The sequence below is a fragment of the Dermacentor andersoni genome, chromosome 3 (genome assembly GCF_023375885.2).
Source record: "Dermacentor andersoni chromosome 3, qqDerAnde1_hic_scaffold, whole genome shotgun sequence".
NCBI classification, from domain to species: domain Eukaryota; kingdom Metazoa; phylum Arthropoda; class Arachnida; order Ixodida; family Ixodidae; genus Dermacentor; species Dermacentor andersoni.
This window is the reverse complement of record NC_092816.1, coordinates 73,910,107-73,935,333: the sequence shown is the minus strand read 5'-3', so window position 1 is coordinate 73,935,333 and position 25,227 is coordinate 73,910,107. Positions and strand designations below refer to the sequence as shown.

General features: G+C 49.0%; 1 protein-coding gene across 1 annotated transcript in view; it reads right to left on the bottom strand.

Moving 5' to 3' along the window:
* Window positions 1–25,227, bottom strand: part of LOC126545060 (cytochrome P450 3A41-like) — a 53,708-nt gene that overhangs the window by 21,815 nt on the left and 6,666 nt on the right. The window contains exons 5-7 of the mRNA XM_055077050.2: window positions 7,014–7,133; window positions 3,943–4,031; window positions 643–788 (exon numbers count right to left, since the gene is read on the bottom strand). Coding sequence (XP_054933025.2) covers window positions 643–788; window positions 3,943–4,031; window positions 7,014–7,133 — 355 coding nt within the window. The remainder of the gene's footprint in view (window positions 1–642; window positions 789–3,942; window positions 4,032–7,013; window positions 7,134–25,227) is intronic.

Here is a 25,227-nt window from a genome sequence, read left to right as displayed (position 1 = left end):
GCTATGGTTAGTGACGCGAAAGACGAACAGAAATATAGAAGGAACTAAAGCGTGACTCGTCATGACAAATTTCGCCACTCGTCTCAGACATGTCAAATAACTGTTTTCCCAACTTTCTTTTCTGAGCACAATTTTGAGGCTAGTTGGCTTGACATTAACAGCGCTGGAAGAATAAAGCATCGGTGGACGAACAAGTGACACGGGAGTGGTAATCTGACGTCATGAACACTGAAATTGCTCTTGTGCTTTAGGATATAAAGAAGCGCTATTTCTGGGCAAACCTATATAAAAAATAAATGTCCAATGTGATGCAAAAAGGACCATGGTTTAGATATGCCACGATATATGTTTCTATGTTTTTTTGATGTTTGCTTTTTCAATGCTAACCACACAACTTTCTATGCTCATCTATATAATATCAGTTCATCTTCAACGAAGCTCTCTTGTTATTTCAGCGCTCATGGCGCCAGACTTAAGTTTTTTTTGTCCTCTGTAATTCTATCACTTTTGCCTTAATACATAATTTATGATCATAATGTTATGTTGGACTGGTTGCTTTGACGACAAGAGGCGTTGCAAGGCCTTCTTGAAAGAAACCATACCATCGATTTTTTGATGAGCAGTAGAGGTGGCTATACTAACATAACATAAGCAGCTTCCATCCAGCCATGTTGCCGAATATGGCCTCGAGACAGTTTATGAGTGGGTGGTCCTTGTCCTTCTCACTGTCCAAGTCGACGCTGTAGTTCAGAGCAGCCGTAGTGTCCAGCGACGTGTGATCGAACAGCCTGCGCGAAGCAGCCTCCTCTTGGCACCATTGATGACTCTCCCAAAAACAAAAAAATTATGCAGATCCCACGCAGTGTGGCAATCAATGCAAGCGAAGCTTTCTGTGCTGGTTTCTTGTACTGACGATAATTAGCGGAGATTTTGACGGCGAAAGCTTAATTTTTTTAGGTTTAGTCTAACCCAAGTGTGGTGAGTTCATGGTAAACGTTACATTGCCTGCACCTTTGCTTTTTGTCTGCGTAGTACACAGAACACACAGAAAGAGACATTTGCTTGGGGCGTTGTTGTGTGCCATATTTCATTACCTCTCAGAGGGTTGACCATTGTCATTGCTTCACATGACACATCGTATCGTGGCAGAAGCATTAATATTAATTGGATTATGCGGCTGTACGCACCAAAACCACAATCGGATTATGAGGTACGCCGTAGTGGCGGACTGCAGTTATTTTAACACCTTGATGTTATTTAACGTGTCCCAATATCTAAGTGCACATGTGTTTCCTATTTCGCCAGCGTCGAAATGCGGCTGCCGTGGCCGGGATCAAATCTGCGACCTCAAGCAATGCCATAGCCGCAAAGCTACCGCGAGGAGGCACAGAAGTGTTGATTTGACGGCTGACCGCTTCCGTAGCGTCGCCTGAGCCCTGCGCTACGCTTTTATTATTGCGGCTCTGCTTCTGCATGTCCTGCGTAATTTGTCCGCTTGACATATTTGCATCGTGTTTATTTTTCATAAATAGAAGAAACGTACTGTACTGTAACTTGAACTTAAACTTATCCAGTTTTCCCGCAAACGCTGTCGTATAGTAGTAGGGTTTCCATGCCTCCTCACGTCACCTCCAGCCCACCCCCTTCTATGGGAACTGCCTCTTCTCCTCCCTCTTCTGTACAGTTCTATCTAGGTACCCGCTGGACTCGCACGTTAGTACAAAAGCAAGCGCTGCAGTTTCTGCAATGCTTTTGAAGGGGCCGGGTCACGGATAATTAAAGCTGTCAAGAAACTAGTGCGGCGGCGTCGAGGGAGCTCCACAGGGCATTGTGCGCATTCGAATCGGTGGGCTCGAAACGAGTTTGTCGCGTCGACTTTTCTCTCTGACTCGCTCCTGTCATGTGTACACCCGCTCATAACGACCGCCCGACGCGGTTTGCCATACAGCTACAGCAGCAGCAGCAGTGGGAAAGTCGAAGGAAGAGACAAAGGAAGCTTCGCTTTAAAAAGACTAAGAGCATTTATTTTTGTAGCAGAATAAGTGTCGCTTTAACGTTTTCAACGAAACGATTCAGCCCCCTATACGATAAAGCTTAAGACGTAACTGATCTGCTGAGCCACCTTTTCAAATATTCACTGAATGTTAATAAAGTAGTGAGTAATTCATGAAGCATAACCTGAAATCTTCTAGGAGGTACTTTATACCCGAACTAAAAAGACGTAGGGGCGTTTTCACGCTACTCCTGTGCGACTTGTATTAGCAGAGCCGATGCAGATTCTTCAAATATGTACACAAAATTGTACAAAGCTATGCATCTATGAGCAACGCTATAAATGTCTATACAGCACTGCTTTCACAAGAGTGACCTGCTATGACATAGATTATGATTTGCGTTTTGAATGGGGAAGCAGGCCGAGCAAACTCCCCGTTTTTTATTGCATTTCTCTTAAATTTTCGCTTTATCTCCTGCTCCTTCTGCAAGAGCGGATTCATGGCGTGACGTGGACACCTAACACACCCTGAACGACTTAATTCGATGCAGTCACCCGCGACTTCACGTGTTCAGGACACGAGTCCAATGTGCGTGTTCTAATCCCAGATTCAGAGCAATACCGGTGCGTAAGTCAATCCCGGAGTCGCTGCAATATACCTGGCCGACCCGCAACAATTTTCGTTCTAGCTTTCAGCTAAACGAACTTGTTTAGCGAATCTCTTGCCCCTAGGACGAGCGTCCACTGTAACTGCTTTCATCGCTTCATTCCGCATTATAACAGCTTCAAATCTGCTGTTTACCGTGCTTTCTGCTAAGTTGGATGTATATGTATGTCTTTTTTCTTTACAACTCCTTTCTGTTATGCCTTTGGGTATTGAAAGTACTTGAAATAGATAATTTACGAAATAGTTACGATTCATACTCATATTTATGGTGCTATTGATGTAAATAAAGTGTTTTATAATGTTTTAGAACATGCGTAAACAGTTTACCGTTCCTTTCAAAGGAAAATATAGGGTTAAAATACCTGGTTAGAAAGAACTGAATTATAGAGGGAGGAAACTCCATGCGAAATTTGTTTTAGAATCCCGTCGTTTTCAGCAAGGACGAGCTCCTTCTTCAGGGTTGACATGGAGTGAAGCGCCGCAGTACCTATATGCGTTTTTCTAAGGCCTTGATAGGCGCGTAGTGACCTTCTTCGATCCTTGGAAATAGATGGGGGGAAGTGTTCATGACGAGCCACTGACGTTTTCTTACTGACGCTTTCATGACGAGCCACTGACGTTTTCTTACGAACCACTGACGTTTTCTTTTGACGCCAGGAATGCGTCGAAATGAACGCAGCAGGTGTTTGGTTCTGAAACAACTTCGTCTGAGTCGTGTTGCACATCAACTCGCACCGCGTTCCTCCCGTAAAGGCCGCCTATATTAACACCGCCAATGACAATTCAAAAAATTTTAATACGCTACAGACTCTTTGTTATTGAGAGTAAACGAGATGTATAGGCAATAGCCGAGTTGCGCCTACACGTTTCTTCTGTAACACGTGCATTTACACACGCAGTTTAGGCAGCGTTTATGTCACCTGCAATAGATTAGCACCACATTACGACGAGCAGAGACTGCTCATTCACTGACATTATTGCTAATAAGTGTTCCAGGATTATAATTTCTTGCACGAGAAATCTTGCTGAGCAAGGAAATCTACGCTACGGCACGCTAGGGCCTTCTCGAAGCACGTGCAGAAACAACGCCCCAGTGCCTCACCATGTGGGCAGGGAGTTGCGTCAAATAATTTTACTATTCCACCACTTCCACGGAACTGCCGCACTGTAGTGGTTGCACAGTCATGGTTTTTAACCCTACCGTTGACAGCATTTTTTGTATGACAACCTATTGAATGTAATGACCGATATTAGCATGTTAGCATAAGCAAATGCAACTCACTCGCTGAAGTTCACAGGCTTATTTCTTGCAGCTGCTTCTGCTACACGGCCCGTCATCCTTTCAGCAATAGCTGTAATTCTCACGGTAATCTGAGAGAAAAATAAAGGAGAGAGACTAGACGTGTAATGTATGTGTTAAAGGCACTTAAAGGCGCTTCTACGTCGAAGCGCACTTCCACCAGAATATCATAGTGTACACGAATCATCAAAGTATAGTGCACTTTGACACATGACTTTGTAGTGTGCATTTGATCTTCAGAATTAGTGACAAGCAGACTTGTACACGTTAAAGCGAAGAAGTACCCAAATATAATTGTAATTACTTAATTCCAAACTGCAAGTGATTACAGTTACCAAGTGCTGCCCCACGAAATTAACTCAATGATTGCTCAAAAGTAATCGATTAATTTTATGTCTCTTTCCTCGAACGTCATTAACATTGCACCTGTACCGTAAACAGAACCAGCTGGAATGGCACTTTTAGTGTGTCCTCTGCAGCACTTCCACACATTGGTTCTTTCCACTAAATATCGCTTTTCAAAACATTAGTGTGTCATCGTCCCTCGTTCTTATTGTGAAGATATCAGCAGCGGCAATGAAAACTCGGTCGACATGCGCCCTGGGATGTATGGCGGTGCTCTAACGCATACGCATCTTGCGCAGGAGATCGTAGTTACTCGTCGTCAGGGTCCTCTATATGAAGCGCAGCACTTCATTGTTGCCAATGTTGGGAGGAGACGCCCCTAGTTGAGCCTATGAAGAGTAGCTAACCGAGACATATCAACACCAGTTCAAACCATCGACCAACGTCTGGTGGCGCGTTGAGATGAGGAAATTAGTACTGAGCTCCCGAATTTGCTTGTCTGAGCATCCGTGAGGCTACTGCGTGGCAAGATCACTGGCGTTTTGCTTCAGTTCCCGCCGAATTCTGGTTCCCAAAGCTGCGCCGCCTGTTACACCTTGTCTCATCAATAAATTAGCTGGTTAAGTATTGTTGCTTACTGAAAAAAAGTAGCTGAACTACAGTGAGTGTTATCGAGTAAACAAAATAATCACTCAACGAGAAACTTACAAAAAAACATGTAGTGGATTACGAGTAATTCAGTACATGCAATTCTTTACGTGGAAGTCTGCTGACAAGCAACTGCCTCAGTCCTATCGGATAGAAATGAAAGCATGAAGATGCCTATCAATTGATTTCAGCCGCATGATAGAGACAATCGACAAGCATTCACAGAACGAAGAAGTAACTGATATAGTCACCAGCCCATCCACGTATCTATTTGGTTATGTGGCTATGCATAGTGTCAGATTCAATGAAACAAGTGTCGGTATACGATTTCTTCTATGAATTCGAAAACCAGGGATACCTTCACCACCCCGCCATTCGCATGAAACACACTCTGTTCATAACCTCGGCTCTCGAACAATTCAGCATCGAACCTTCCAGAATTCCTTCTGGCGTAGCTCTCATAAATTCTTGTGAATTCCTACGGAACACGAGCGTCATATTATAAGCGCAGGAAACTCTATCTCGTATAAACGCAGCCACACTAGAAAAAGCCATCGTACAAAACATGCAAATAACCACCACGGCTGGAAAAATAAATAGGTGACCCTCCAACTACAGGCCACGAGCGACGGTTGGTACCGCGATGGCGCATATCTTATTGTAAACACTCATTAGCTTTAAGTGTCACATATACTTTGAACAGATATTAGCACAACGCGATCGATCTTAACAACGTATTAAAAAATTGTTGCGCGAATACCTTTTCAAAACCGTAATGAGCCGTACCCATCCACTCTTAAACCTACCGTTTCATTTCATTATAGCTCATTGCCATGGTTTTCGTATTAGATCTTTATGTACGATACGAGTCTTTGGCTTTAGTATCATTATCATTTTTCGTCTTTAAAAAGTTATTGCTTTGCTGTAAGTACGCGATATCATTACTAAGTTTGTTACTTCCATTAACATGCACGATGTTAATTGAATTCATCGGTTATGTCAACACTTTATACCTCATTACGCTTTCTATACTTGTTAAAATAGTTTTGTTTGTTATGTATGCTATTTTTGTGCATGTTATCTATAGTGTTTGGTGTATGCTACCTTGTGTACGGGTCTTCAGGAATCAAGCTGATTTTGGCCGCTTATCGCCTGGGGTGACTCTCAGCTGTTATGTTGGAAATAAAATATTTTTATTTATTTATTTATTTATTTATTTATTTATTTATTTATTTATTACATCGGAGCTCACTTTCGGCGCTTAACCACCACGGTAAATCGTTCGACGATAACAATGTGTGAAATTGGAGTGAAGAGCTAACTACCCAAGACTACCCAAACCAGTCCAACTGGTTTACAGTAATCAATTATTGAAACGCAAGAACGCCCGGACGGGTACACATAAAAAGATGGTCGTGGGAATTCAGAAGAACTTCCGATTAAATTTCATAGATTCCAATGGCACTCTTTAACAAAGCTACTGAATTGTAGTCTCCATTTATTTAATGGTAGCTCAACTTACAAATCATAAAAAAGGTCATAAGACTATGTAGTATTCCACGCTTTTCGCTGACGCACTATCGCAGATAAAAGTACTCAGAACGCGCGAGCATCTACCGAATTGCATCCCTGCGCTGTCTGCCGGGATCAGCCGCGCTATTATCTGCGTTCAAGGCCACCGGAAAGCGTGGACCGCTTATGCGCTTTCCGAACGGAGAGGATAGAGTGGCTGATACTGCAGATAACGCAGCGATGCCATTCGGCCGATGCTCTAGCGTCCTGGGCAATACAAAAAAAGTAAACTAGGGGGCTTTAAAAGCCAAAACGAGGGTATGATTACGAGGCACACCGCAGTAGGGGCTCCGGAATAATTTTGACCACATGGGGTGTTCACCGGGCCCACAATGTAGGGTACATGGGAGGGCACGATTGTCCCAGATAGTACAACCTCTATCTTCATAGTGCACTCATCAACCAAAGAACAGCGCCATGTACCTGCTCTTGTAGGTCAGCAATAGATAGAGACTGCAGTACCACAACAAGGTGTGAACCTTTCGTACCGTTTTCAGCTGCGTTGCGGTGAGGGCGGGCGTAAAGATCCCTCGAGCTTTTTTCCACTCGTCACCCGAGAGGTTCAGGATGGACTTGCGCCATACATCGCTACCGATGCGCTGACCCGCCTAGAAAAGATGATGCCAGCATGCTCTGACTGTCTCCGTAGCACATGTATTCAACACATATGCGGCAAAACAAGTCCTTTCTCAAGTTCCTTCCAGTCCTGAATGATTGGCTGATAAACATAAACTCAGAAAGCATTTAGTTCTTTTAATATATGTCGCCAATGTGGCCCTGAGCATCCAGTCTAATTGAGCCGGAGCGTAAATTGTCTTCGTCCCTATTGCGAAGATTCTACCAAAGGTAATCAGTCTTTTCTGCAAACCGTGCTCGCTATATTAAAGCTGCTGCGAGCATTGCTAAGCAACTGGGTTTAAGCACAATGTAGTGATAAGTCAGTAACAAGAAGGTATGGAGGCATATTTTTGAATAAATCATACATATTAGTTCTTGTACTGTTATTGCAATCATACCTTGGGTGCAAAGAGACGATTGGGCATCTTCTGTACAGAGAAAAGACATCAGCACCATGCTAGATAATCTCGCCAACTGTCCCCTTACGAAAAACAGAATTTTTAGACCTCGTTCCCTGATTACGTCAGCCTGAATTTCCATAAAAAACGCTTTTGCGTTCCTTAATAGCCTCGGGACTGACTCAAAACTGTAGTCGCTGTCAGACGCATTCACTGCCTTTGTGCGGACAGAGTGCCTTTGGGTCCGCTCATCTTTCCCTTCGTTTTTTCTGCCCTTAACCAATCCCCCAGGTCAAAGTAGCCAACCGGACAGTTAATCTGGTTAACAGCCCGGCTTTCCTCTCTTACTTTCTATCTATCTATCTATCTATCTATCTATCTATCTATCTATCTATCTATCTATCTATCTATCTATCTATCTATCTATCTATCTATCTATCTATCTATCTATCTATCTATCTATCGATTTCTATCTCTCTCTCTTCTCTTCTCTTGCTGAAAGCAAGGGCCGTAGTGAAGAGGAATGCCCGACGCTGCAGCCACATTGCCAGTCGTCTGGGAGCCGCGCGCTCCAGATTGCCTGAGCTGCTCTGGTTGAGACACGCTGCCTGCTGCTCTCTTGTGCTGTATTCATATTAGATTCTGGTGGAGGTGCTGCGGTTATCCCCCAACGTGGAATTACGCACCCGAACTCTGCCATCCATCATGCCTGATCACCGCAGCCCGACATCCCCGCCGGTTACTTCAGCCATCGTATGTGCCGGTGCCCAGCGTCAGCGGGATCCTGATATCTTCACGGGTACCGACGAGAAAGGCGTTGAAGTTTGGCTGAAATCGTATGAACGCGCCAGCAACGCCAACAAATGGGACGATCCCCTCAAGCTCGGCAACGCGATCTCCTATTTATCGGGCGTCGCCAAGCTGTGGTTCAAAAACCACGAAGCCGATCTCCGCATATGGGCTAGCTTCAAAACCAGCACCGCAGAAGTTTTTGGCCGCCCTGGCATGCGCAAACTTCGCGCTGAACAACGCCTACGAAGCCGATCCCAGCAAACCGGTGAACGTTCACCAGCTACATAGAGGACATCGTCGACCTCTGCCAACGTGTCAACCCGACGTTGGCTACGTCACATTATGAAGGGCATTTCCGACGACGCCTTTCATATGCTGCTGTCCAAAAACCCAGGCACTGTTTCTCAGGTCATTGAGCTTTGCCAGCGTTTCGACGAGCTCTGAAAACAGCATCTTCTCACGCAGCGCCCCCCTGCATCTGACGAAACCCTTGCGAGCATAACCGCGACTCCCGAGATGGACTCCCTGCTTTGCCAGATAAAAGAGTCCGTCCGTGCCGAGGCCGCTCGTCAGCTTTCGCTGCTGTCCTCAGCCAGGCCACCACCTTCGCCTTTGCCGGCCAACCTTCGCCAGTTCATCAACGAGCAAGTTTGCGCAGCTCTCCCTTCTGCCCTCGAGATTCCGCCGGTGCCGACTCATGTTGATTTTCCCGAGATGACTGCACCTCTCAGCTATGCCGAGGCTCTCGCGCGGCCACCACCTCCGGCCTTTGCGCCACTCGCGTCAGTTGTTCCATTGTGTGCAGCTCCTCACTTCGTTCAGCCGCGGTACCCACACAGCAGTGGACAATGGCGCACTCCTGACAACCGATCAATATGTTTTACGTGAGGTCTACCTGGCCACGTTGCACGATTCTGTCGTCACCGCGCAACCTCCTACCGCCGTAGCTTCGACACCCAGCCATACGTTTCCCCATACCCGTCATCCTCCGCGTGTCAGAACCCTGGCCAGATGTCTTCCTCCTCGGACCACCGCCCTCTTGTTGACGACCGTTCGTCATTTCCTCGACGCCGCTCGCTTTCGCTGATGCGTCGTCCTTCTACGCCGGAATACAAAAAGTAATCGTCGCACTTCCAGAGGCTAGAACTGCGTCACCCACGAACAGACCAAGGTCTCAGAACCTTGGCCAGATGTCTTCCTCCTCGGACCACCGCCCTCTTGTTGACCGCCGTTCGCCATTCCCTCGACGCCGCTCGCTTTCGCCTTCTGCGCCGGAACAGGAAAACTGATCGTCGCAGTTCCAGAAGCAAGAACTGCGTCACCCACGAACAGACCAAGGCCTCTCCCTTTTCCGACTAATGATACTGACGTATATGTGGACGGCGTCGCTGCACTCGCCCTCGTTGACACTGGTGCCGCACTTTCAGTTATTAGTGCCAAACTTTGCCGTTCGCTCAGAAAAGTTACGACGCCACTGTCAAACGAGTCACTTCGTACTGCCAGCGCAGACTCCATCACGCCTGCAGCTGTGTGTACTGCTCGCGCTGCGTTGTGATCAACGGCCTCCTCTACATCGTCGAATTTTTGGTGCTGTGTTCTTATTCTCACGATTTTATTTTGGGCTGGGACTTCCTTTCCGCTAATAAAGCTGACATCGACTGTTCTCGTGCTGAAGTGGAATTTCAAACGCTGTGTCATGCCCCACTCCTTGACGCTCGGGAACCCGAAGATAAAGTATTTGTTGCCGAAGACGTTACAATTCCAGCGCACTCAACTGCACTTGCCACAGTGTCATGCAACATTGTTGCTGATGCCAGTGCACTTTTTACGCCATCTGCAATTTTCGCTCATCGCAAATGTTCCCCGCTGCCTTTCGCTCTTTTGGACGTTCATGCCGGCGTCAGCAGACTGCTCGTCGCCAACCGATTGTCCAGTCATGTAACTTTGCTTCGTGGGGAGTGCGTTGACCGTGCCCAGTGTGTCGACCCTGCTGCCATCATTGACATGCCAACTGGTTCCATCGCCACTCATGACGTCGCCGGAGTGACCTGTAACCCCGCGCAGCAGCCGACTTCTCCCGATCTTTTACATAGCTCCATCGCCGACACGTTGACTGTTTCTCAACACGTCCAGCTTCTACGCTTCGTCGATCAGTTACGTTCGTCTTTCGACTGCCAGCATGTTCCCTTAGGCCGCACGTCAACTGTTTGTCATCGCATCGACACGGGTACCAGTGCGCCACTGCGACAAAGACCATGTCGCGTATCCGGGGAAGAGCGCCGTGTTATCGACGACCAAGTAGCTGACATGCACAAGCGTGGCGTCATTCAGCCTTCGGATAGCCCCTGGGCATCTCCCGTTGTTCTGTTAAGAAGAAGGATGGATTGATTCGATTATGCGTTGTTGGAATCGCACCGCTGGCACGAGTTGTTGGGGTCTCGGTGCTGACGCCCGTTATTGCCAATGGGTCGCAAGCCCCAAGGGTAGCGTTGGCCTGGCGGCCTGGGGCACTGGAAGCATCCGAAGGTCCCGGCAAAGCATGAGAAGACTGGTAACAAAACAACTTGTTTATTCTAACATAGCAAAAGAGCGGCCGGTCAGGTCGACCGAAGTGGAGAGACGGGAGAGCACGTAACTCAACAGTACAAATCGGAGCCTCTCCCCTGGCGTCCGGGGGCAGCTGCTCTTATACTCTCGGCGTCGCGGTCCAAAAGGGAAGGAGGGAAGGTCACGGGATGAAGGTCACGGGACGGCGGAGCATGAGCCCACGACGGCGCGAACTGTCGGGCCGAGAGACCTGCTGAACCGAGTGTAGTGACGCATCGCCAACCCTCACCCACACGACGGCGCGAACAGTTGAGCCGAGAGACGTCCAGGCTCCTCATTCGGGGAACTCCGCTCCCCGGCTGCCGCGCTTTGACAAGCGAGGGCACACACACACACACGCACACACGAAGACACGTGGCACTGAAACACGCCTGGACACGCTTGGCGGGTAGGCGTTGCGGCGGCGTCGAACAGGCCAAAATGTCCGCCGTTTTGAACAAAGCCCCGGCGTCCGTTGCATCCGCGCCGGCATTACCGCGCGTTGTAGGCGAAACGTAACAGACCGCCCCGCCGGGGGAAGGAGATCCCGATGGTCAGGGGACTGCATCCGCTGTCCGGAGGGATGTCGCTCGATGATGCTCATAACCGAAGTTGGGCGTCCTTGGGCGTTTCTTGAGCGCAGCGCACAGAGAAGGCCTCGTTCTCACGTTCAGGTGCACACAGGACACTGCAAAGTGACTTCGGGAGAGTTGACATTTTTGTTCTCGTTTCCGGCAAGCGTTAGAACCACGCCAAAAGTCAACCGCTCAGTCAGCAAGCACGGCACAACCCTCACTAAGCCCTGCCAGGCTCTTCCCCCTTTTATACTGCTGCCTAGTTCCTTACAGTAGTTTAGCAGCACTCAGAACGCGTCCACAAATCGGAAAAATTGCACTAAAAAGCACATCATCACTTTGAAACACTACACAAAAGCAATAAGTTAAAAATCCTGCCTCAGGAAGAAAAACATCAGTAACAAGCAATTTTGAGGCTGATTCCCACGTTAGGGGCTTCGACTTAAGCCATCGGCGTTACCGTTGAGACTCCCCTTTTTGTAACGCACCTCAAAGGAATATTGTTGCAAAGCGAGGCTCCAGCGCAGGAGGCGGCCATTTTTGGGAGAGATGGTCTGCAGCCATTGGAGAGGGCAGTGATCCGTTTCAATGATAAACCTCGAGCCAGCTAGGTAACATGACAATTTCTGAACGGCCCACACGATACACGCACACTCTTTCTCGGTGGCGCTATACGCCTGCTCACGACTGGTCAGCTTACGACTAGCATACAGGACGGGGTGTTCTACTTCTCCATTTTCCCGTTGGCACAGTACAACGCCCATGCCTCGCTCACTAGCATCACACTGAACAACGAACCCTTTTGTGTAGTCGGGCGATCGTAGCACAGGTTGGCTTGTTAGGGCGCTCTTTAGGGCGCTAAAAGCTCTTTCCTTCGTCTCATCCCAGACGACTGTTTGCGGCTCTGTCTTTCTTAGAGCATCCGTCAAGGGAGCCGCGATATCAGAGTACCTGGGGATGTACCTCTGATAGTAGCCGGCGACACCTAAGAACGACCGAATATCGGTCTTCGTGCGCGGTTGCGGGAAGTCTCGCACAGCGGCCACCTTTATTTCAGAGGGGCGGCGTCGACCCCGACCAATCACGTGTCCGAGGTAGACAACCTCGGCCTGTGCTAACTGGCACTTGGGAGCCTTGACTGTCAAGCCCGCATCGCGCAGGCGGGTTAGCACTGCCCGCAAGTGCGCCATATGTTCCGGCCAGGATGCGGAGAATATCGCTACGTCGTCTAGATACGGTAAAGCGAATTCTTGCTGTCCCCGCAACACTTTATCCATGAGGCTGGAAAAGCAGTATGGCGCGTTCTTCAAACCAAAACTCAAAACTTTAGGACGGAATGTCCCCATGGGTGAAATGAACGCCGCATACCTACTAGCCTCTTCTGTAAGTGGAACCTGCCAATAACCCCTGACAAGATCTAGGGTGGAAATAAACTGAGCGCTACTCACTCTCTCAAGGCGCTCCTCGATGTTAGGGATCGGATAAATTTGATCCTTAGTGATGGAATTAAGCCTGCGGTAGTCGACGCAAGGACGAGGTTCCTTGCCCGGTACCTCAACTAAAATCAAAGGGGAGGTATAATCACTCTCACCCGCTTCAATAACACCGAGCTGTAGCATTTTCGTTACCTCAGCCTCCATAATATCGCTCTGGCGGGGTGACACCCGGTACGCCTTGGATCGTACTGGCTCTGGGGAGGTAAGTTCTATGTCATGAGTAAGGACAGAAGTCCTACCAGGCCTCTCAGAGAACAGACCTTGAAACTCTTGTAAGAGCTGGTGTAGTTCGGTTTTCTGCTCAGGCGACAGCGATGCTTTACTTATTAAGTCACTAATGACTTGATCGGTGTCTTTCCTGTTCGTCACTGAGCCTAGTCCCGGAAGCTCGACCGGAAGCTCTTCGGGCACGTTTACCATCATGCACACCACTGCTTCCCGTTGTTTATAGGGTTTGAGCAGATTACAGTGGTAAACTTGCTGTGCTTTCCGCTTTCCTGGCAGACTCACCACGTAGTTAACGTCCGACAGTTTTTGAACAATCCGTGCTGGGCCCTCCCACTGCACGTCGAGTTTGTTCTTTAGCGATGTGCGCAATATCATGACCTCATCGCCCACCTCAAAACGACGGGCCCTGGCTGTCCGATCATAATAAACCTTGGCCCTCTGCTGGGCCTCTGCCATTGCTTCACCTGACAACTCCTGTGCCCTTCTTAAGCGTTCGAGGAGCTTAAGCACGTACTCTACCACGACTGGGTCGTCGCCCCTGCCTTCCCATGATTCTCGAAGCATGCGAAGCGGAGATCGCAGCGAGCGACCGTACACCAGCTCAGCTGGCGAGAACCCCGTAGCCGCATGCGGCGCGGTCCTTAATGCAAACATCACTCCAGGCAGACACAGCTCCCAGTCAGTTTGATGTTCAAAACACAATGCTCTCAACACGCGCTTCATGACGGAGTGGAGCTTCTCAACGGAATTCGACTGGGGGTGGTGCACTGAGCTGTGTAACAGCCTTACCCCGCACCTTTCGAGAAAGGCTGTCGTCAAAGCGCTAGTAAACACTGTACCCTGATCTGACTGGATTTCTGCAGGAAAACCAATTCGCGCAAATATGGACAGTAGTGCATTGACTATCTCAACTGAGCTGAGTTCTTTAAGCGGCACTGCTTCAGGGAACTTTGTCGCTGGGCAGATCACAGTCAAAATGTGTCGGTACCCCGTGGCTGTTACCGGCAGAGGTCCCACTGTATCAATAACGAGCCGTCTAAAAGGCTCCGTAATGATAGGTACCAACTTCAACGGTGCCCTCGATTTGTCCCCTGGCTTGCCCACCCGCTGACAGGTGTCGCATGTCTTCACAAAGTGGTCTGCGTCCCGAAAACACCCTGGCCAATAGTACTCCTGCAAGAGACGGTCCTTAGTTTTCTTAACTCCTAGGTGTCCGGACCACGAACCCCCATGCGACAAGCGCAACAGATCCTGACGATAGCATTGAGGCACGATCAGCTGATCGAACTCCACTCCCCTGCGGTCTAGATACTTCCGGTACAGGACCCCACCTCTTTCCACAAAGCGAGCATTTTTCTTGGCGATACCTTCCTTGATAACGCAGCGTATGTTTTCTAGGCTGCCATCCTTCTTTTGCTCGGCTATCAAAGCCGACCGGCTGACTTTTAGCAACCTGTTAAGTCCGTCTGACGTAGGCGCGATGAGCAAATCTGGAGACAGCTCTTCTAACTTTCCCGTGTCGGGAATTTTCTCTCCAGTATCTGCTGCCTTTAACGCTACAGGCTCAATTTTATTCAGTTCGGGCGTGCTCTGAATACCAGCTTGCTGCGCCTCTGACCCTTTTTCATCGTTCAACAACGTCGGCCCCGCAACTACCGCCTTTGCAGCGAGCTCCCGAACCTTCGATCTGGTTAAGGCCTGAACGCTAGCCTCACCAAACAAAAGCCCCTTCTCGCGCAGGAGGTGATCGGACCTGTTCGAAAATAGGTACGGGTACTGGGGGGGCAGCATAGATGACACTGCGGCCTCCGTCTCAAGTGCTCCGAAAGGTCCTTCAATAAGCACTTTTGCTACCGGCAGACACACGCTATGAGCTTCCACTGCTTGCTTGATCCATGCGCACTCGCCCGTGAACATATCGGGTTCTACGTAAGAGGGGTGAACTACATCCATTGTAGCTGCGGAATCGCGAAGCACTCGGCACTCTTTCCCGTTCACGAGGAGGTCTCGCATGTAAGGCTCGAGAAGCTTTATGTTCTCGTCAGTGCTGCCTAATGAAAAAAACACGACTTTTGGTTTTGTTTCTGGGCATTGCGCCGAAAAGTGACCCGGCTTCTGGCACGTATAACAAACGCGCGCTTGCCTCGTCTCGAACCGCTTTCTGCGTTCGGCTTCGGTTGCCGCCGTCTCCTCACGTTCGGTCGGACACTGCGCCGAAAAGTGACCCGGCTTCTGGCACGTATAACACACGCGCGCTCGCCTCGTCTCGAACCGCTTTCTGCGTTCGGCTTCGGTTGCCGCCGTCTCCTTACGTTCGGTCGGACTGCTTTCACTCGCATCCGAACTACGTGTGTCCCCCTTTGCTCTCATGGGCGTGAACTTTGGCCTCTCAAACTTGGAGCCAAATTCACCCTTTTGACCGTCCTTAGCTCCACGAGCCCGACGCGTCACAAACTCCTCGGCTAACTCAGCGGCTCTAGCCACCGTACTAACGTCTGGCCTATCCAAGACCCAGTACCGCACGTTCTCAGGTAACCGACTATAAAACTGTTCTAGCCCGAAACACTGCAGAACTTTCTCGTGGTCACCAAACGCTTTCTCTTCTTTGAGCCACTCCTGCATGTTTGACATAAGCCTGTACGCAAACTCTGTATATGACTCACTTCTGCCTTTCTCGTTTTCCCGAAACTTCCGACGGAACGCCTCCGCTGACAGCCGGTACTTTTTTAGCAGACTCGATTTCACTTTGTCGAAATCCTCTGCCTCCTCTCTCTCCAAGCGAGCGACTACGTCGGCCGCCTCGCCGGGTAGCAAAGTGAGCAAGCGCTGTGGCCACGTTTCCCGAGAGAACCCCTGCTTCTCGCACGTTCGCTCAAAGTTAACCAGGAACAAACCAATGTCCTCTCCAAGCTTAAACGGCCGCATCAGGTCAGTCATTTTGAACAATACTCGTTCTCCTGCACCGTGTGCCTGACTTCCATTACGAGCGCGTTCCATCTCTAACTCGAGACGCTTCATTTCCAAAGCGTGTTCACGCTCTTCTTTTTCTTTCTGTTCTATTCGTTCACGCTCATCTTTCTCTTTCTGTTCTTTTCGTTCACGCTCATCTTTCTCTTTCTGTTCTTTAAGTTCACGCTCCTGTCTTTTTGCCGTCTCCCTCTCCTCAATGGTCTCAAGGCATTCCGACAGCTCGTCATCCTCAGCTTCTAACTCAAGAATAGCCCTTAGCAGTTCTGGTTTTCTGAGTTTGTCTGAGACATCCAGACCCAACTCTCTCGCAAGCTCCAGCAATTTCGGTTTGCGCAACGACTTCAAATCCATGGCTGCTCTGAATGCTGCTTTCTCTACTGCCTACTATTGTCTTGCCGCAAACTAACCCGGTAGCAACGACAACCACAATTACCAGCTCTGTTTCTAACACTAACAAAAGCCTGGCAAAACTCAGAAGAAGAAAGTCCCGCACTCACCAAACCTCGCAGCCAAGACTTCAGCGCAGTCGTTCCGCTGCAGGCAACCAGTCATCACACAGGGCTCGTTGCACTGCTCCCGGATGGTCGTTGTGCTGCTCAGCATACAGTCAACCGCATCTCTTCGCTGCTGGCCTCCGTTGTCGCGATCTCACCGCTGGCAACCAGATGTTGGAATCGCACCGCTGGCACGAGTTGTTGGGGTCTCGGTGCTGACGCCCGTTATTGCCAATGGGTCGCAAGCCCCAAGGGTAGCGTTGGCCTGGCGGCCTGGGGCACTGGAAGCATCCGAAGGTCCCGGCAAAGCATGAGAAGACTGGTAACAAAACAACTTGTTTATTCTAACATAGCAAAAGAGCGGCCGGTCAGGTCGACCGAAGTGGAGAGACGGGAGAGCACGTAACTCAACAGTACAAATCGGAGCCTCTCCCCTGGCGTCCGGGGGCAGCTGCTCTTATACTCTCGGCGTCGCGGTCCAAAAGGGAAGGAGGGAAGGTCACGGGATGAAGGTCACGGGACGGCGGAGCATGAGCCCACGACGGCGCGAACTGTCGGGCCGAGAGACCTGCTGAACCGAGTGTAGTGACGCATCGCCAACCCTCACCCACACGACGGCGCGAACAGTTGAGCCGAGAGACGTCCAGGCTCCTCATTCGGGGAACTCCGCTCCCCGGCTGCCGCGCTTTGACAAGCGAGGGCACACACACACACACGCACACACGAAGACACGTGGCACTGAAACACGCCTGGACACGCTTGGCGGGTAGGCGTTGCGGCGGCGTCGAACAGGCCAAAATGTCCGCCGTTTTGAACAAAGCCCCGGCGTCCGTTGCATCCGCGCCGGCATTACCGCGCGTTGTAGGCGAAACGTAACAGCGTCGATTACCGTCATCTCAAAAAAAATAACTAGTAAAAATGTTTACCCTCTTCCGAGAATTGACGATGCCCTTGACTGTCTCCAAGGCGCGTAGTTCTTATCTATCGACCTACACAGTGGCTATTGGCAAGTCCCGATGGCACTCGAAGACCAACCTAAAACGGCCGTTGTAACACCAGATGGCCTACATGAATTTCGTGTCCTGCCTTTCGGGTTTGCAACGCCCCCGCAACATTTGAGCGTATGATGGACAACCTTTTGCGTGGTCTCAAGTGGAAAACGTGCCTACGCTACTTAGATGATGAGGTTATTTTATCGCCCGATTTTCCCACCCATCTCTGTAGGCTGTAGGAAGGGTTGCAGTGCCTACTGCCGCCGGCCTTCAGCTCCACCTGAAGAAATGTCACTTTGGCGCAAGTCAGCTCACCATCCTTGGCCATGTAGTATCTAAACACGGTATTCTTCATGACCCCGCCAAGCTCCGTGCAGTTGCTGATTTTCCCAAACCTTCCTCCGTAAGAGAACTTCGCAGCTTCCTTGGCCTGTATTCTAACTTTCGCCTCTTCGTTCGGAATTTTGCGTCCCTCACCGCTCCCTTGAATCAGCTTCTACGGAGCGACTTGAATGACTACGCCTGGTCGTCCGCTTGTAACGACGCCTTCCAAGAGTTGCGTCGTCTACTGACCTCGCCGCCTATACTGCGTCATTTCGACCAGACAGCTCCGACCGAAGTACACACCTATGGCGCTCGGCGCTGTGCTAGCGCAGCGCAAATCTGGATTCGACAAGTACGTCGTTGCATACGCAAGCCGCACCCTCACCAAAGCCGAGAATAATTCCTCTTCACTACCAGGCATGTATTCGGTTGCCGGCCACGACGGCCACACTCCGATGCTAATGCTTGTGTGGATACTACGATCATGGCGGAAACAGGGCTACAGTGTTTCGACTCAAGTACCACTGCTAAGATGTTAAATCCCAATAATATTCTAATAGCTTATATAAGCGGTGTTTCAGGTCTTGCAGCCGCACAGCGGCAACATGAGATACGCCCATGTGCTGCAGTCCATCTGGGTTAATTTCCTCACACGGGCCCTTCAACGTGAAACTAAATCTTACTACGCAGATGTTCTTGCATTCAACCTGGCTGAAATGCCACTGTAGTCAGCAGTCAAACCACTCGAAGCAACAGCCACGTGTCCAACCGCAGGAGGTGTACATAAGATTGCTTACTGTGTGCCCAGAAACAGCCTAACCACATTTCTCTCGTGCCCATTCAGCGATAACAAAAGAAAGAAAGAAATATTGCGTGGAAATACTGTCATGATGATCATCAATGTATGTGATTAACTGAATGCTTCTAGAAAGCCACTCGCGGTTCGCCGTATGGCGGAAATTCGTTGCTGTGAGGATATATGTTGGTGCTCGTTGTTTCATTAGAAATTCAACAGAGATGAAACCTGTCAACCAGCGCATCTTGAGAAGGAGGAAGACCACCTTTTACATACGCATTTAAGCCAATCTGTAATATGTGTGTAGTCTCCAAATGGCGCTGGCCCCGGCATGCAACGCCCGCCTCCTCTGCCTGCTGAGCCGTTTTACCTTTTTCAATAGCCACTTCCTCCGCCCCCTACAGCAGTTTCTTATTAAATTATGGTCTTTTAGGCGGCAAAACCACAATCTGATTATAACGCACGCCGTAGTAGGGAACTCCAGAATAATTTGAACCACCTGGGGTTATTTAACGTCCACCTCAATCTAAATACACTGGTGTTTATGTATCTCGCCGTCATCGATATGCGACCAACCGCGGTCGCAATTCGGTCCCGCGACCTCGTACTTGGCGGCCCAACACTATAGCCACTAAGCAACCACGGCGGATATAGCAGCTCCTCATCTCGCCACGACAAAAACTCAGTCTCACGCACACGGGTAGTGAGCTCCTGCGTGGCTTAGGGTATCCCATGCTGCCACAATACAGTGACGAGGAACTCGCACCCATTACCGCCGATATCCGTACCCAAATACACACCACGCCTACACTGAAAAACGGCAGAGAAGAAGAAGAAGCTGAAGAAAGCGGATGTGCCCCGCATCGGCTCCGTCTTTTTGAATGATTCTGCCGGCACTTTTGGCAGGACCACGCATTGAAGCTCATCATCGGAATCGTGAGGTTAACCCGAATCGGTGGATACCTTTGGACAAGGTGGGCCAGCATTTTTTGGACTTCTATAGCCTCTTTTCTGTGCATCGCAAGTGGGCGCCACGCTGGGCCTAACGCCACGTAGGTCTAGCGAGCCCGCCAAGCCGGCATGGCCGATATACGCATGGACGACGAACTCTCCTCGGAGACGGAAGACGGCGAGGAAAGAATGGGTTGGCAGGTGGTCACCAACCGAAGATCGCGATCTGCGAAAAAGACCTGGGGAGCTGGTGGAGCCGCCAATTTGATCCAAGAATCACAAGGAAAGGAGATCGCCAACAAAGGTGCTGCCGGGGCCGACAAGCTCAAACGCCGGATTGTGAAGGCGTCAAGAATGCCGCAACTGCCGGAGGAGCACAGGAAAATCATCGTTAGGCCTCGAGGAGGCCTCAACCTGAACAAGGTCAGCACAGCTATTGGAGAAGCGGTCGTCGAGGCAGCCGGGCTTACAGCAGACCAAGCGAAGGAAGACATCGTCTGCCCCAACTTCACACAGAATATTGTGGTGGTTAGTACACCGGACTCCTCTCGTGCTGAAAGGTATGTGAGAATCAAGTCCATTACGATCATGGAGGCAGAATATGAAGTGAGTGCTTATGAAACAGCCCCCCACTCTACGTGCAAGGGGGTTATTAGAAGAGTGAACCTCAATGACAGTCAGAGTGTGATCACGAAAAAGATTGTGCATGAATACAACCCAACGGCGTTGGCTGCACAACGTATTAAAGCTACGGGATCGGTTATTGTGCTTTTCGACGGATTCAGGGTGCCCAACTTCATCAAATATGGGTCAACCCTCGTGAGGTGCTATCTGTACAGGAAGCAATTTGACGTATGTTACGCATGTGGAAGAATCGGACACAGATCAGACGTTTGTCCAACACCTGATGTTGTGCAGTGCAGGGGATGTGGTATGCAAGACCCAGGTGAGGCTCATATCTGCTCTCCCAAATGCAAGTTCTGCGGTGAAGATCACCCCACAGGTGACAGGGCTTGCAAGCAGCGGTACCAAATACCATATGTAGTAAGAATAAGAAGAAGACAACGCTCCAAAGTGGAGACCGAGATGGAATCGGCCCAACCGACAAAGGCAACCCCTCCAGGCGCCGGAAGGCGCTCACGCTCCAGAAGCACATCAAGATCAAGACAGCGCTCAACATCGAGGGGAAGAAACCGTTCCAGGTCTCGGGAGGCGCAGGTGCGCTTCGAGGAGCAGGAGCTGAAGACAAACAAGAAAAAGGAGCCAGGAGCGACTTGGGCCGAGAAAGTCAAAGGTACTGTGAAAGTCACAGATGCGCTAGCCTCGCAGGAACAAAGTAATGATGCCAGAGTAGAACAGCTGATCAGAGAGGTTATATCACTAAAGAAAGCAAATGAAGAACTTAAGCAGCAGATTCAGGAAATGAAAAAAGGGTTGAGGACAGAAAGCGGCAGTGTGGCAATAGCTAAGCCGGTGTGTAGAAGTAACAGCCAGGAAGAAGACACACCGGCGCCCAAAAAGAGAGCTGTAGTTCCGGAGGCAGAATCGATGTGCTCGGTTCTGGAAGAGATTAGGAATGCGATTTGGGACCTAAAGGACACGGTAGACAGCGTTAACCTTAAGGTGGATAAAACATGGAAGTGGAAGTTAATAGCCGAGAAAAGGTTGAAAAGGCTAGAGGCCCAAGGAGAGGATGAAGAATATATGCCCTTGGAAGCAGAAAGCGCTAGAATACCCCCAGGAGCGGTAGGTGGTACAGTCAAGCGAACAGTGACAGGGGGTAGCAAGTCAGGGGGCAGCGACAATAATAATGGATAATAGAAATAGACTTAGTGTGTGGCAGTGGAACTGCAGAGGATTTCAGCAAAAAAGAGCGTCACTAGCACAGATAATCAAAACGGTTGAAAATAGGCCGAAATTAATAATGTTGCAGGAAACTCTAGCGGAGGAGATCGGGCTGTCCGGCTTCAACTCGGTCTGCAAAGGCAAAGAACCAGGCAGAGGAATTGCCACCCTAATTGACAAGAAAATTCCCTACATAGAGCACGATCTAAAATTAGGGGCGAGTAAAATTGAATACATATTGATAGAAATGGTCCTAAAAAGGCACAGAGGTAAAGCGCAAAGCTTGTTCTGCCTCAACATATATAGCAGTCCCAGAGAGATGAGACAGAGCTTCAGAGCAATTTTTAATAAGGCCATGAGGGTAGCCAAAACTGCACCACTCATAATAGGAGGGGACTTCAACGCCCCACACCAATCTTGGGGTTACCGCTGGAGTAGTAAAAAAGGGGAAGGAATCTGGCATCTCGCCACAGATTTAGGCCTTTCTCTTATCACGGACCCAGCCTTTCCTACCAGGTGTGGCAGTTCCACGTGTAGGGACACTACCCCGGACTTATCCTTCACTTATAACTTACCCAGGGCAGACTGGATCAACTCTGGTACGGACCTAGGAAGCGACCATTACATACTACACATAATGGTGGAAACGACAGGGGGGGAGGTAAAGCATTTCACTTACATAGACTGGGAGCACTTTAGAAAAATCAGAAAAGACAGAGCAGACACAGATAGAAAGGGGCGCATCACACTACAAGAGTGGGTGGCTCAGCTTAGGGACGACTTGAATGCAGCAACTAAGGCTATAGAGACTGAGGAAGAGGTTGAACAAATTGATAGTAGATTGGCGCATTTGATCGAAGCCAAGCAATCGATTTTACAAAGATGGAAATCACAACGCCTAAACAGGAGACTTAGAAAACGAATTGCTCAGCTCAATAAGAATATAGAGGAACACGCACGATATTTGCAGAAACAAAAATGGGATGAGGTGTGTAAATGTCTAGACGGAAGGATAAAACGTGGAGGCAATTGGAGTCTGCTCAGGCATCTGCTCAACGAAAAAGGCACTAAATCGAATAGACGTACGGCAGTGGCGAAACTGGTACACCAGGAGAGTCAGACTGCAAGCGCAGAGAGCATAATGGAGCGATTGGCTACTAAATACTTGCCTCTCAGGAAAGAAGATCAGGATGTGAGTTATCCCGATTACTTAGGGGTAGAATGCAAATATATGGATCAGGAATTCACCGAAAGTGAGGTACGCACGGCACTGTATGATCTGAATAGTAGGTCAGCAGCTGGCCCGGATGGCATCTCTAACAGATTGCTTAAGAATTTGGACGACGATTCAATAAAATATCTGACCACATACATTAATGACCTATGAAAAAATGGGGTATATCCAGAAGAATGGAGGACGGCCAGTACTATCTTAATACCAAAGCCGGGCAAGCAACTCAACTTGGATAATCTGAGGCCAATTTCGTTAACATCATGTCTAGGGAAGACAATGGAGCATGTCATATTGAACAGGTTAACGAAATATGTGGAGGACAATGACATCCTACCGTACAATCTGATTGGTTTCAGATCAGGCTTGTCCACACAAGATGCCATGTTGTTAATCAAACATCAACTGCTATTAGCTAAACCAAAAAACACTCGAGCTCTCTTGGGGTTGGATGTCGAAAAAGCTTTTGACAGAATTAAGCATAGAGCAATACTTGAAGTGATTTCCGAACTGGGATTGGGGAGAAAACTCTATGAAGTGGTCAAAACCTTTCTTGGCAATCGTTCAGCTCACCTTAGATTCGGGGATATTAAATCAAAGAAGATGGATCTCGGTGACAGAGGGACGCCACAAGGGTCGGTCTTGTCACCTATGCTTTTCAACCTGGCCATGTCAAAAGTGGCAAAGGGACTAAAAGGGATAGAGGGCATTCACTTTACCATTTATGCAGACGATGTGACTATATGGACCGCTGAAGGAAGTATGGGACATGCGGAAAGCAGACTTCAGAAGAGCATTTATGAGGTAGAGTCTATTTTAGAAGGCATGGGACTCAAATGCTCTGCTAATAAGTCTGAACTCCTTGTACTTAGGAACAGAAGAAGGGGTAGAAAACCGAGGGGATACGTTCCCGAGGAAGAACCCAGGTTAGTACTGACCACGAAGGCAGGCGAATCTATTAAGCAAGTAGAATCCATTAGAGTCTTAGGGTTATTCCTGGAGGCAAACGGGGCAAATGGAAGAACAATACGACACATCACAAGCAAGACTGTGGAGGTAATAAGACTGCTAAGGAGAATCACTAACAGACACAGAGGGCTGGGAGAGGAGAGCGCCATGAGACTGGTCCACGCTTTCGCCTTGTGTCACTTCTCATATGTAGCTGGGATACTCACTTGGACACAGACAGAGATAAACAAGTTGAACAGATTAATTAAAAGGTTAGTCAAAACAACAGTGGGGTTACCGATTAACACTCCGGATAACAAATTAATGAAACTCGGGCTCCACAACACAATAGCCGAGATAATTGAAGCTCAGCAAATTGCCCACAGAGAGAGGCTCTCTGGAACAAGGCCAGGTAGAGCAATACTAGAACAGGTAGGATGGTGCCCAACCGAATCCAAAATTTCAGGTGAAGGCACAGTAGAACTAAAAGATAGCATAAGAAAGGTAATCAAGACGACTCCTTTCCCCAGAAATATGCACCCGGTGCACAACCTGGAAAGACGAAAGGCAAGGGCCAAAGCTCTCCTACAAGAGATAGAACACGACAGAGAACATGCGGCATTTGTAGATGCTGCATGGGTCAGAGGAAAGAAAGCCTTTACGGCAGTAGTAGTAGATGCAGATGGTCTCACTCGGGATGCTATTACAATCATGACTAAAGACACGACAGTCGCGGAGCAAGTAGCGATAGCATTGGCTTTAAGGAATAATAAGTGGACGAAGATTTACAGTGACTCTAAGATGGCTATTAGACACTTTACCAATGGCTTTGTAACCAAAAGGGCTGCCCAGCTGATCGGTGAGTTGGACAGCCAAGAGATCGAAATCCGCTGGTTTCCTGCGCACATGGGGTCTGTCGATCCATCTCGGAAGAATTTAAACGAGATGGCTAACGCAGCTGCACGAGGACTTACTATCCGTGCACTACGCGACCAGGACCTTAATAATATACAGGAGGAGAACAGGGACCAATTACTAACATATAATGAAATCACGAGGCATTATTACATGAACAGAAGGGAATTCCCAGTGCCACACGCTAAGCTCAATAGAGCTCAAGCGGTGACTCTGAGATTGTTGCAAACAAGAACTTATCCAAGTCCAAACTTTATTAACAAGATATATCCTGAAAGAGAGATACCAATCAATTGCGAGAAGTGTAATGGCATCATTACTCTGGATCACATGCTTTGGCAGTGTCCTGTGACTTTCACAGACTGTGACAAGGAGAGAGACTGGTGGCAGCGAGTCCTACACAGTGGAGGTCTTTTCGATCAAGTACAGGCCGTCCAGAAGGCCCATGATACGGCGGTAAGGTTAAACCTTACTGTCCCGACGTGGGAGCCGCCTGCGTCAACCTAAGGGTTGATCTTCAGGACATTAAATAAAGTTCATCAT